The sequence below is a fragment of the Phoca vitulina genome, unplaced genomic scaffold (genome assembly GCF_004348235.1).
Source record: "Phoca vitulina isolate PV1807 unplaced genomic scaffold, GSC_HSeal_1.0 scaffold21, whole genome shotgun sequence".
In the NCBI taxonomy this organism is placed as follows: domain Eukaryota; kingdom Metazoa; phylum Chordata; class Mammalia; order Carnivora; family Phocidae; genus Phoca; species Phoca vitulina.
Window position 1 is genome coordinate 840,781 of NW_022589724.1, and position 13,594 is coordinate 854,374.

At 49.5% G+C, this 13,594-nt stretch overlaps 1 protein-coding gene across 5 annotated transcripts in view; it reads left to right on the forward strand.

Annotated features, from left to right (window-relative positions):
* The window catches only part of TMOD1 (tropomodulin 1), an 85,000-nt gene that overhangs the window by 19,603 nt on the left and 51,803 nt on the right, over nucleotides 1-13,594 (forward strand). For 4 of the 5 annotated variants that reach the window (XM_032418928.1, XM_032418924.1, XM_032418925.1 and 1 more), the window contains exon 2: nucleotides 1,743-1,908. In XM_032418928.1, coding sequence (XP_032274819.1) covers nucleotides 1,789-1,908 — 120 coding nt within the window. In that variant the 5' untranslated portion in view covers nucleotides 1,743-1,788. Of the gene's footprint in view, nucleotides 1-1,651; nucleotides 1,909-13,594 lie in introns of those variants that run through there. The other variant, XM_032418927.1, reaches the window with a different exon arrangement.

Genomic DNA, 13,594 nt, shown 5'->3' on the forward strand with positions numbered 1-13,594 from the left:
TGTGTGTGTGTGTGTGTGTGTGTGTGTGTGTGTGTGTGTGTGTGTGTAGGGGTCTAAAAACACAAACTGCTGATGAAGGAGATACTGATTATATCCTTTTGCTGGGGCTACCATAACAAAATACCACAAACTGTGTGGCCTAAACAACAGAAATGTATTGTCTCAAAGTTCTGGAGGCTCAAAGTCCAAGATCAAGGTGCCAGCAGGGTTGGTTCCTTCCAAGGGCCATGGAGGGCTGTTGCAGGCTTCTGTCTCAGCGTCTGGTGGTTTGCTGGCAGTCTTTGGCGTTCCTTGGTCTGTTGGAAGCATCACCCTGATCTCTGTCTTCATCCCCACATGTGTTCCTGTGTGTGTCTGTCCAAATTTCCACTTTTTATAAGGACACCAGTCATGTTGGATTGGGAGCTCACCCTGCTCTAGTAGGACCTCATGTAAACTGAACGAGTTATTTCTGCGATGACTCTTCTACCAGGTAACAGCACATCTTACTTGCAGAGCGGTGCTGGCTCACGGAAATCCTGGGCGCTAGAACTTCAACAGATGAATTTGAAGGGCACAATTCAACCCATGACACCAATGCTGCACACAATAGTGTATTCCATTCCGCAGCATCGAAGGAAGTCCTGAGCTGTTGCCTCACTATTTAGCCTGTCAGCCTCAGAAAGGAGGGGAGGGTGAGAACAGGCTCAGACACAGAGATGCTGGCAGCTTCTTGCAGCAAGCTGACATTTTCCAAGAGGAGAAGAGCCCACGGTCTCCTCAAGGTTGTCTGATGGGATAAACAAAGACAGGTGGAACTGCCATTAGGTTCATTTCAGTAAAACGCATCCTGTTGCATGTGTGGCCCCGGGTTGGGCCCTGGGGGGAGGGGGATGCAGCAAACTGACACCCTGCCTGGGGTTGGGGGGATCGCCACAGGAGATGGATGTGAGCTGAGTGGAGGGGTGTGGGCCCAGCGTGAGGGCCATGATGAGTTTTGCTTAGTGAGGGGACATGGAGGCTTCACAGTGGAGGTGATGTGTGAGCTGGGCTTGTCATATTATCAACAGTTTTAGTCAAGAGGGAGGACAGAGGGCTTAAGGCAGATCAGGGTACATATGGTGGTTCTAGAACTTCCTAGTAGCGTGATTTGCATGAGTCACTCACCTATCTAAGCTCCATGTCCTCCTCCATACAATGGGGGTAACAACAAGTATCTACTCAGAGGTTAAATTAGAAAATCCTTGCGATGTGCTTAACACAGGGCTTGGATGTGGTGGTTAACATTAGCTGCTTTTTGTGAGGCTTGACCAGGGTGTTGTAGGCAAAGGACCTGCGTGCAGCAGGTGTTCAACTGATGCTCCTCCTCTTATAAAATCCGCTTTGGCAGAACTTCCAGCATTCATGTTTTCCATCAGGGCATGGAGTGAAGGGTGGAGGGTTGTACAGAAAAGCATTTGAACGACTTGAAGAATAAAATAGTCTTCGAGGATTCATAAGCGTTTAGAGTCCCCTGTTTACTTGGAATTAGTGGCCATGCCAGTATAATCAATGACAATTTATTCAGTCACATGCCATCAGGACTTTCACTTTGCACAGTTTTATTGGAAAATTAATCCAGCTTAGTAGAGTATCCGCTATAGTAGTTATTATCCTGACGATTCATAGAACATGCCCGGCCACCATATGAATGCCAAACATTGATTTGCTCTGAGAGAGAAAATCCAGGAAGGGTCTTTCTAAGATTTTTCTCTTTCTGGTAGGTCATAGATCACAGAAACTCAGAAGACAAGCACCAATTCCCTTACCATGTCGTACAGACGAGAACTAGAGAAATACCGTGACCTGGATGAAGATGAAATCCTCGGAGCCCTCACGGAGGAAGAGCTCAGGACCCTGGAAAATGAGCTGGATGAGCTGGACCCTGACGTGAGTAGGCACTAAAGGGGACCATGTCATCACAGGTGCAGGGACAGCAACCATTACCACGTAGGGGAGGGACAGGGGCAGACTTCCCGTAGCTACCACTTCCCGTTTCCCTCTATGGCAATGACACTGGAATAACACTACCCTTGCAGGTGTGTGTGTGTGTGCGTGTGCGCACATGCGCGTGCCTGCGTGTGTTTGTGTGTTGTGTTTGTCAGGGTTTTCTAAAACAGAATCAACAGGATGTGTATATAGGGAAGAGATTTATTGTAAGGAATTGGACACGATTATGGAGGCTGACAAGTCCCAAGATCTGCAGTCAGCAAGCTGGAAACCAGGAGGGCGGGCAGTGTGGTTCCAGCTTAGGTCCAAAGGCCTGGAGAACCAGTGGAGTTGATGGCGTCCTTTCAGTCTGAAGGCCGGTAGGCGCAAGACCCGGGAAGAGCCGATGTTTGAGTTTGAGTCTACAGGCAGGAGGAAAACCAATTACCCAGCTCAAGGCAGTTCTGAGGGTCAGGAAGGTCAAGATTTTTGTTTTATTCAGAACTTCAACTGACTGGATGGGGCCCACCCACATTAGGGAAGGCAATCTTTTTTTTTTTCAGTTTCAAATGTTAATCTCATCTAGGAACATCCTTACAAGCACGCTCAGAAAAATGTTTAACCAAATGTCTGGGTACCCCGTTGCCCTGTCAAGTTGACACATAAAATTAACCATCACAAGTCTACTCCTTGTCCACTTCGCACCCATACACATCTGAAATCTTACTTCTCTCATTATAAAGACAGTAACGAGGTCATAAGAGGAAGGTAGAGTCCAGAAGAGGAGGTGAAATCCTTGAGTAATCCTGTCCTTGATATCCCATAACTTAAGTACTATGGTATAAAATTAATAATACCTAAATACTATGATATAAAATCAATACCTCTTATGTTACATGATAAGAGAGTAAGAGAGGGGGGAAAAAAACAAAGATACTTGCTTCACACACACACACACGTTCAAAACAAAATAAGGAGGAAACACTCATGACAATTATAGTCTTTGTTTCTCTAACCGGTCACATGCTTGCAGCTGGTATTTATAACTACCTTCTTCCACTCCCGTTCTGTATTCCCTTTGCCTTTAGCAAGCACCTTGTTGGTCACGATTCTTTCCTGGTTGGATGACTCAAACCTTCATTCCTGAAGGGTCTGGGCCCGTAGTAGCCCTGCGTGGATTGGGTTGTTGTCATTTTCCATTGACTCCAATCACAGGACATGGTGCTGGTAAGAAGCCCCTCGGCAGTCTCTGGATTGCAGGCAGACGCTTCCATACCTCCGATGTGGGGCAGTAGTCCAATTCCACATCATTCACCCCGGCCAGTACAGAAACTCCTTCTCTGCCCATTGATTCAGTGCCATAAGGAGCCCCAAGTGGCCAGGGGGGAGTCTCAGTGTCCAGTCCAGTGGAGTCAGTGTTGTGTCTTCTGGCGGAAACATTCCTCCCTTTGGGACTAAGACCTCTAGACCAGAAGAGCATAAGGTCACAAGGACAGGAAGCAAAAATGCTACCAGTGGGTCACTAGGGGTAGCAGTGAGGAGGGCCCCTCTCCCCTCCATGAATCCTGACTGGGGGAGAAACAGCACCAGATATCGGGCATGGATTCAGAGTAAATACAGCCTTCTGGAGAATCTTGTCCCAGCCCCACGAGGTATCGCTCCCTAGCAAGCACTGCAACTGTCTGCAAAAGCGAGCTCCCCCGTTCTCTCCAGCTAGCTGCTGCAGGCCGTGGGGGACCCTGTGTCATGGAAGGAATTAACTGAGGAATAAAGGACAGCAAGAGTCCCTTTCACTGGTTGGGGGCATGTGTTTTTATCATTGCATTTAATAGTTGGCACATGTAAGAAGTGTGTTTAATGCTCAGAATTGGCCTCTGCAGTCCGGATGACAGGATCAAGCGGCAGGAGGCTCCCTGGTCAAGCCTGTGGTTCGGCCAGCCACCATGGAGCCGTGCGCAGGGCCGAGAAAGGGATTCCCAGGTGGCCTGCTAGACAGGGGCCTGCATCTTCTATCTATACCCAGATCCCCAGGTCAATGCTCAGTCCAGAGAAAGTACATAATGAATATTACTGAATGAGGTGAATTTTCCATTTTATATATATTTTTAGTTAAAAATGGAACATTTCACACCTTTCTTTGAAAACTTGTCATTGCTCAACTGTGGTTTAACAGTGATCCATAAAGAAAAGAACACCACTATACCATTGCACTAACCCTCAAGTAATCACAGTTAGTGTAGAGGGAGAAATGCAGGACTAGAGGTTAGATGTCCCAGCACCAACCCCGGCCCTGTCTCTTACTCTCCATGTGACCTTGGGCCAGTCCCTGTCCTTCCCTAGGCCTCAGTGTCCCCATCCATGAAATGATGGAGTTGGTTGGTCCCTTCAGGGCTCAGCTGCCATGAGCTTATAACCTGGCCTTATCCCCAGATTCAAATAAATGTCTTCTTTCTAGAAAACCCAGATTCCTAGGCTAGGGGTCCTGGATCTTAGGACCCATAGAATGACAAATCCCTCTTGCTCTTCATGACTTCCCCCTGCCCAGCCAGAGGAGATGGATCCTCTGATGAGGCTACTCCAGGGCTTTGGAAGGCAGTGCTGGTGCGAGAGCCTTGGGTCTCCTCCTCCCTCCCCTGCACCCCTGCTGCCCGGAAGCCTGGGCTTCAAGAAAAACAAGCGCTATAGGCAAGGAATAACCAAGCTCCCAGCTTTATTGCTATGAGGTGATTCTGTTCTAATTCGATCCTAGACCACTGTCACATAGAATTACACGAACAAGCAGCTTTAAAAAGTGAGAACCAAAGGGGGATTAGCTACTTTTGTCAGCTCAGTAAATATGGTGTAGTTGCCTGCGGGTGCCAGGCCCTGTGCGGGCCACCCCAGGGGACCCTGGCAGGGACCCTGCCCTCCTGTCAGTCGGCTCAGGCCGGGGCGTGCAGGCCTGATGAACAGCGTCCTGGACGGGCACAGACAGGGAGCTCAGGGAGACGACTGATTCTTACCGGTAGAGGCTTCACAGGCCAGGTGATCTGGGAACTGGGCCCTGGGATTTTTCTGAGTCAAGAATAAAAACAAAGAATTCTAGGCCAAATGGAGGCCATGAGCAAAGGCTCTCGTACGGAAGGTAACTGGGGACAGCGGTAATTAGAATCTCAGTGCAGTTTCTGCGGGGCGTTAGCTGACCTTGGAGGTTTCGGCTGGATAATGGTGGAGGGGGGAGGCATGGGATGCACGGCCACCCGGAGAGTTTAGACTTTTCTCTGTAGGCCCGAGGAATCTTTGAGGGGCAGTGACTCGGTGGGCTTGCTGGTTTCAGGAACTCTGAGGAAAGATGGACCAGAGGAGGTGCCAGCGACATGGGTGGGAGGCAAAAGGCCCGGCTGGTGGTGGGACAGTTCCTTTCTGAAGCTAAGGAAGGGCCCTGCCCCTCTCCACAGACTTTCTACCATATTGCAGACTCTTTCTGTCCCCAGGGCAATGAAGTGAAGGCCTGTGCCTCTGGCCATCTGGCTGTTGGAGTTGTTCCCCTGCGGGGGGGGGGGGGGGGGGGGGGGGGGGGGGGGGGGATGGGGTTAAATGAAGCTGTGTCTGCAAGTCAGGCAGATGGTGCCAAAGGTCCCAGCCAAGCCTCAGACCTGAAGGGGGCAGGGGGCAGGTAGAAAAGGCCTCTCAGGACTGGAGTATAGCCCCTACCTAAGGCCTCTTGGAGCCCCAGCTGGGAGCTCTGTTTCAGCTCTAACCTGGCAAAGGGCTCCCCCAGTGCCCCCACCCCAAATATCAAGGTCTCTGGCCTCAGTAGCAAATTCCCTCTCACACAGCCAGCGCCCCTAGTCCTCCTCCCAGAAGATCTACAGGAAGGCGGGTGCCCACGGGAGGGACAGAGAACCTGGGGCCCAGAAACTAACTTGCCCCGGTCACAGGACCAGGGTGTGGAGACTCAGATTCCAGACAGGCTCCGAGTGCTCTCTCAGCCTCCACTCCGGCAAGAAGAAAATAAATGTGCTTTTGGATTTGGAGGAGGGTTGAGCAATCAAGAGACCCGTGATTCTCATACCATTGTGATTTCAAAATGGACATTTTCAAAGACCCCTTTCTCTCTAAGTTCAAGAACAAGGAAAGAGAAGTCAGAGAGAGGATAAGAGATAACAGAGACCAGTGGGTTTTTTTTTTTTTTTTTGTCCCAGCCGCACAATTGGCCCCTTCACGGAGATGTCTCTGTTACCTGATTTGCAAGTCAGTATGTGAGTTTTGAAAAGATCTAGGGGGCCTCCCTACTTTCTGAGAGCACAAACATTCCAGCTCAGTTTCACCTGCCCTTGGCCCGTGTTCTGAGGTCAGCACAGGGAGAAGCCAAAGGTATGCAGACCAGAAGAGGTCTCGGTGCCAGCCATCTGGGAGGAGCACAGGGACCAGAAGAGTCCATGCCCCCAACTTTGAGAGCAGGAGCTGACCAAGACAGGGGAAGGAGGTTGCTCTAGGTCACACGTCCAAACAGAACCAGACCAGGCCCCAGGTCCACTGCCCTGTCTGGGACACTCTATATGGCTTCTGCTTTCATTTCTGTTTAACAGGTGCTTATATGGCACTTCCTATGCCCAGGCACTGTTCTAAGCACTTGGAAAATCTTCATTCATTCAACCATCATCATAATCCTGTGATGCAGGCACTGTTATCAGCCCCATTTTGCAGACAAGAAAACTGAGAGGTGAAGCAAATTGTCCAACATCCCACCCCTAGGCAGTGGATGAGCCATGACACGGTTCTGAGAGCCACTCTGAAGCTTCATGGGGGTCTCAGAAAGATAGTTTGAGCCACAGCTGTGCTCTGGTTTTGTAACTGGGGTAAGTGCTGGATGAAAATCATCCTCCTTTCTTCCTGGAAGCAACCTGAAATGCAGAAGTCTGTGTTCGGTCCTGGCTCTGCTCCCAACTCAGGCATGTGTCTTCCCTATTTGGAGCTCAGTTTCCCTATCTGTAAAAGGGGTGCAGTCAGCCTAGATGCCTCTTGACACCCCCTCCAGCTCTAACCAGCTATGATTTGATGAGCAGTTCCTGGCAGCCTTGTTACCTGAATTCAGCTGACACTTCGGGGGGTTAGGGTTTCAGTGATGCAGCTGTTAAGCCTCAGTGTCACGTGACAGAGTACAGTACTCGGAGTTGGAAAGCAGCTTTGTTTGCAGCAGAGGGTTCCAAGCTTGTGCACATAAAAAAATAAAAAAATTTAAAAAAAAAGAAGAAGAAAGAAAGAAAGCAAGAAAAAAAAAAAAGTCCCTGAAACTTTCTATCTCTCACTCCGTGGCCTGGAAAAACTTGAGCTTATCATGAGATTGTTGCACTTGGACTCCCACGGGAGAGGAATGCTCCATGTGCTAAAAGTATCCACTGTTGACTGATTCCCCAAGAGGATCTGCCCTTTCTCGTCTCTCTGGAGTTAAGTGGATGCTGCTCTGAAGCCCAGCCAACTCCTTGGTTCAGATTGCCTTTGCACCAGGCAGTGGGGAAAATGGACAACGTACAGAAACATTGAAGACTGACGGGTCACACTGTGACTTGTGCAGGGAGCCGTGTATGCGTTCTTATGGGATCAGTAGGTAGTTAACATTTACTGGTTGCGCCATGGGCAAAGCTTTGTGTGGATGATCTCATTTAATCCTCTGAGAGGTTCGGTCATGGGCCCCATTTTAAAGATGGGGAAACTGAGGCTCAGAGAGATGAGGTAACCTGACCAGGATGTAACACAGATGGTGCTGGGCTTCCAGCCTCCAGCCCTGCCCCTAGAGCCCGTGCTGTTAACCACCACGTCCTGGGAGCACCTGTGGGCTGGAGCCTGCCAGGGCCCGGGTGGGGAATAACCAGCAAGTTGTTCTTTTCCAACATGATTTCCTTTGAAGTTGTTATGTTAGTTTCACCATCAATACTAATCTTCTAAAAAAGAAAGAAAAATACCATCAAGATCAAGAATTTACTTGTAAATATTGCTTGATAATGAAGCTTTGGGGAAAAGGAAGAATTTTTCTTAAGTGTCTCAGTAAAAGGATTAAAATATTAGCAGGAGGGAAGATGGTAGAGATAATCCCAACCTTATAAAGAAATCGGGTGCTGTGAGTTGGTTTTGAAGTCAGCCATTGGGAGGCTTTGGCCCTTTATAGCCACAGAAACAAGAGTGGAAAGCAACAGTCCCCTGCAGGGCCCAAAAAATAATAATCATAGCTCTTTTCTCTGTGGAGGGCTTTTTACAGGCCAGTCACTGTGCTAAGTGTTGTATGGGCATCATCTCTACGAGGATCACTATGAGGATCCTGTGAGATCGGTCCTTAAAGTTTGGGGTCCATACCATCGTAAAAAAAAAAAATGGATGACCAGAATCATACAGCTGGTAAGTGGGAGGCTAAGCTCAGGCAGACCTGTTTCTCTTAGTCCATAATGCATCAAGAGTTCTGAGAACAGGGCACCTGGGTGGTTCAGTTGGTTAAGCGTCTGCCTTCAGCTCAGGTCATGATCCCAGGGTGGTGGGATCACATTGGGCTCCCTGCTCAGTGGGGAGTCTGCTTCTCCTTCTCCCTCTGCCGCTCCCCCCTGCTTGTGCTCTCTCTCTCGAATAAATAAATAAAATCTTTAAAAGAAAAAAAAGAGCTCTGAGAACAGGGGCCATGAACTGCAAGAAGAAACAATGGAGACAAAAACCTAGAACTCTAGACTCGCAGCACTGAAAGGACCCTTAGAAACCATCTAACCTTCCCTCCCCCGCCCCCTGCATGTATGATGCAGGTAAAGAAGCTCTCATTTATGGGGTCCCTCCTGGACACACGTCATTCACTTGGTGCTTTATGCATTTCACTGAATCCTCACACCAACCCTATGATGTAAGAAGTAGTATTGACATTGTAGTGATGAAAAATCAAAACAACGGGAAAACCCCCCTGAAGCCCAGAGAGGGCAATGTTCTTAGTCAAGGTCACACAGCAGGTCAGCCGCAGACCCAGGAAGAGAATGGGGGACTTCCTGTCACACAACTTTGCTTCCCATCAGATTCCACAAAATCATAAAATCCTCCCTACTCTCCAGATGGTACCCTGTAAGCGAGGAGACGCTCTTGGCCATGCAGGAAGCAGCCAAATTTGGTCCACAGGGCTATGGTTCTCCCTTGTAACACAAACCAGCAGAATTGTGAGCCCAGGACAGAAGTAAACAGTTGAAATGGAAAGAAATAAATCTCTGCTCTAAAAATAGGCACACATCCTTAGAAACACTGCCGGCCATGTACAGAGCCAAGGATGGGCCTGGCAGGGTGAGGGTGAGCGAGGCCAGGTGTCAGTGTGTCCCCACCCTAACCTCTGTCTTCTGGCCCCATGACTACCTCCCTGCACCCCTCTCCAGCCTCCCCGGAAATCCCTCCTTTCTCTTCCACCCCCCACCTTGCCTCTTTGCTAGGGGACATCTTGGTCCCACAGCCCTTTCCCCTCGGTTCAAAAGCCTCCCATTTTTCAAGGTCCAACTTCCCTGCCCCCCCCAACCCACAGCACTGCACCTGCCCCACACTGAGGAAACTGAGCAATTTCTGTTTTGATTTTGACATTTTTAATAGGAAACATTCAAAACACATAGGAGAGTACAGACGATACTTATGTTCCCAGGATTTAGATTGAACAAAAGTAAAAATTTTACCTTATTTTATTCAGATCACCCTTAAAAAGAAAAAAAATCACCGTAGATAAAGTTTTAAGATTTTATTTATTTTAGAGAGAGAGAGAGCGTGGAGGGCGAGGGGCAGAGGGAGAGAGAGAATCTCAAGCAGACTCCATGCAGAGCGTGGAGCTGGATGCAGGGCTCGATCCCAAAACCCTGAGATCATGACCTGGGCCGAAACCAAGCATCAGACACCCAACAGACTGTGCCACCCAGACACCCCTGTAGATAAAGTTTAAACCCTGCCTTCCCACCCCCTCGTCTCTTCCTCATCTCTCCTCTTCTACTGAAGACTTTCTACTTGAGAGGCAGCAAACCAATCACCTACATCAGGTAGAGGTAGTACAAGTGAAGGAAGGAAGATGTTTCAGTTCCTCAAGGCACGTGGCCCTCCTGGTTCATCTTTCACTTTTCCACTCTTAAAAGAGATGTGGACATAAGAAAGTTTTCACTTGCAACTTAACCTCCCAGGAAGAAAAGTAACAACACAGTCAATGATGAATAGTAACTGATTCTAGACCTCTGTGTCAGCGACAGTAGGGCGTGGTGGGGACTGAGGCAAACAGGAGAGTTTGTATTTGACTAAAGGGTGCTTGCTGTTCAGCCCCACCTGTTGTTGCTGATGTGGAAGGGAAGGCCATTGAATTTTTTGCCAGATCATTGAATTTTTCCAGAGATACTGGAAATGTGAAATTGTTTTAGGGGGAGGGGAGAGGGAGAGGGAGGGAGAGAATCTCAAGCAGGTCCCACACCCAGGGCAGAGCCCGATGCAGGGCTCAATTTCACGACCCTGAGAGCATGATCTGAGCAGAAATCAAGAGTCAGATGCTTAACCGACTGAGCCAGCCAGGCGCCCCTGGAAATCTGAAGTTTTATGTGAAAGTTCCCTATTTTAAAATGTTGATGCCACATTTAAATGCACAGACCAAACCAACCCAAGTTTTGACATTTGATTGGACTGTAGGCCTCCTAGTTTGCAACTTAGCTCTGTTCTGAATGACAGGATTTTGTGTTTGTTTACATACACACACGTACACAAATAGCTAGAAGTATGGTTAGATACATGAAAAGCGCCTAGCCCAATGCCTGGCACATAGTAACAGATGAATAAATGTTGAACCTGAATCTATGATTTGCCCACTAGAATCTAGGCCTCTTGAATTTGGAGCCACATTGTGCCACCAGATACAGGGCATCCAGGGACAGTTGTGGAAGTTGCGCTTTGCAGGAGACGTTGTTCACATAAACCAGAGAGCAAATAATGTCCTTGGAGTTGTGCGGTACACAGCTTGCGCAATCAGATGCAGATATTCTGAGTGTCCCCATAATCCAGTGTCTGTTCAGTTGAACAGAAATGAATAATTATGCCCTATGATGATAAAACTAACTGGCAGTAAGCTGCATCCGTATGGAGTCCACACCTTTATTCTGAGGTTTGAAGCTAAAAAAGGCTTTTGAACTTCATTTTAGAGAAGGAGATGCCAAAGTCCGAGAGCACCGAGCACACCGTCTGTCGCTCCAGAGCCCTGGGATGAGAACCCAGGCTGTCAGTTAGGATGCAGTTTGGCGGCAAGTGTAAGACCCTAAAAATAACGTGACTTGAGCAGTGGTTTATTCATCCCTCAAGTTCAAGTCCAGAAGTGCGCCATTTAGAGCTGGTATGGAGCTCAGCTCCCCACACTTCCCCAAGTCCCAGGTTCCATCCAGCTCATCTCTGGCCAGCCTGGGGTATAGTCCTCGTCCTCATGGTCCAGGGTCCTCATGGCCGTCGTAGCTGCCACGCTGCACCGGACTAGAGGAAAAGGGGAGAAAAAGGAAAGGAGAAAAGCCATTACGTAAGTGCCTTTTAAGGAAGATTACTAGAAATCGCCACTGGACACTTCTTATTGACCACAGCTTGGTGACGTGGCTCACCCTACCTGCAAGGGAGCCTGGGGAAAGTAGTCTTTAATCTGAGAGGCCTTGTGCTCAGCTGTGAGAGTAGAGTGCTCTCAGTACCAGCAAAGGGGAGACATGATATCGGGGACCGTTTGGAGGCTGTCACTATGAGTTTGCCAGTTTGACGGCCTGAGGTCCTGCTCTGCCAAAGTCTCCAAGGCAGAGTAAGAAGAATTGGGAGGAAATGAACCAAATCCAGGCCCTTAAAGAAAACATCACAGAAGGCCAGCTTGGCCTTTCCTAAAACTCCCATCTGTGAACGCTGGCCCCATCCTGGACCCCCCCACCCTGGCACCTTTCACGTGTCCCCTCCCCCAAACCTGCTTGGGGCAGCAGTTGGGTGGCCTGACAGATCGCTTGGGGCAGCAGGTGTGATGCTAACCCGAGGGGTGTCCAAGTAATACCATCCTCCTTGCCCAGCTGGAGCAACACTGTTGCTGGATTGGGACTATTCAGAATATGTTTTCTTAGTGGCCGGCGCATGGTGCTGGGGAGGCAGAAAAGACGAAGATACATCCCCCTCGGTCTCCTCAGGGAGAGAGACAGCATCGACGTGCTCCAAGACAGCAGAGGGTGACATTATATAAGCGCTGGCAGGGTGCCCAGGGGAGTTTGGACAGAGAATTTCCAGATCAATGTGGAGAGCACTGCAAAGGCCAAACAGGGTGTCCAAGGGAAAGACTTTAAAAGACAAATGCAGGGGAGGAGGCGGGAGGGAATGCCAGGCAGCGGGCACAGCCTGCTCACAGGCGGCAGCTCGAGAGCAGGGTGCGGCTGTGGAATGTGGAGCAGCCTAGAGAGGCTGGGACCTGGAATCCTTGAACAGAGGAGGAAGATCAGGAGGCTGGAGCAGCCTGGGGTCAAATCATGAAAAGGTCTCTGTACCTGGCTGATGAATTTGGTTGTGACTCTGTAGATTAGTAGAGGCCCTGAGCATCTGTGAGTGGACTGGGGAGCGACACGGTTGGACGCTGATGTTGGTGAGGTCCGGCTGGCTGATGGGAGGGGAATGTTTCGTAAACATAACCTGTGCTTTCACACCTATGTGCCCATATTCATGCTGCGCCCTATTGAAATCCTGACCCCTCTTTACAAGCTTCCGTCAAGGGCGCCTGGGTGGCTCAGTCGTTAAGCGTCTGCCTTCGGCTCAGGTCATGATCCCGGGGTCCTGGGATCGAGCCCCGCATCAGGCTCCCTGCTCAGCGGGGAGTCTGCTTCTCCCTCTCCCTCTCCCTCTGTGCTCTTGTGCTCTCTTTCTCTCAAATAAATAAATAAAATCTTTAAAAAGAAAAGAAAGAAAGCTCTGTTGAAGCCCCACTGAATGATTTCTAGTGGAATCTAGAAGCTGCTGGTCAAGAATGCAGAGGCAGAGTGCTCAGTATGATCCAGGCCCTGCGGGGCTAGAGGGCCTCATTTTATACAAGGGGAAACAGACCTGGCAGGTAACTGAAAAATAAAAGTCCTCAAGTCCAGTTAGAAAAATGTGGTTTTTTGGCCAAATACCTTGTGAAATGTAATCATGTGACTGACTGGCCTGTGAAACGTTTGGCCTTGAGGATGTGGTGGAAAGGGGTGGGGCATCTAGGATAGGCTTAGGTCCTTTAAAACGGGAGGGGGAGAGAAGTCAGTGGGCATTTGGGGCAGTTCAACCTCCTGGGTTTCACTCTTACCCCGGGACAGGAACTCCATGCCTCGGGGCCTCAGTTTCTCCATCTGTAAACTGAGACTGGTTTGATAAGGAGGTGAGCTCTTGCTTTCTAACACACTTGGAGAGGAAGCCTGGTTCTCACGTGGCGCCACGTCTGGTTTCCAGGGTCTGTTCCTAGAGGAAGCCCGTCAGGCGGGATGGAACATTTTCTGTGGCTTGGAAGTCAAGAGTCCCGGGCTCTCAGTCCAGCGTCTGACCTCAAGCTAGGCCCTTCCCCTCCCTGACCCTCGGCCGGCTGCTCCCAATATGCAGTAAAGGCATTGTCCTCCACGGCCCGTCCTCTTCTGGGGAGTTGTGTGGGGCTTAGTCACGGCAC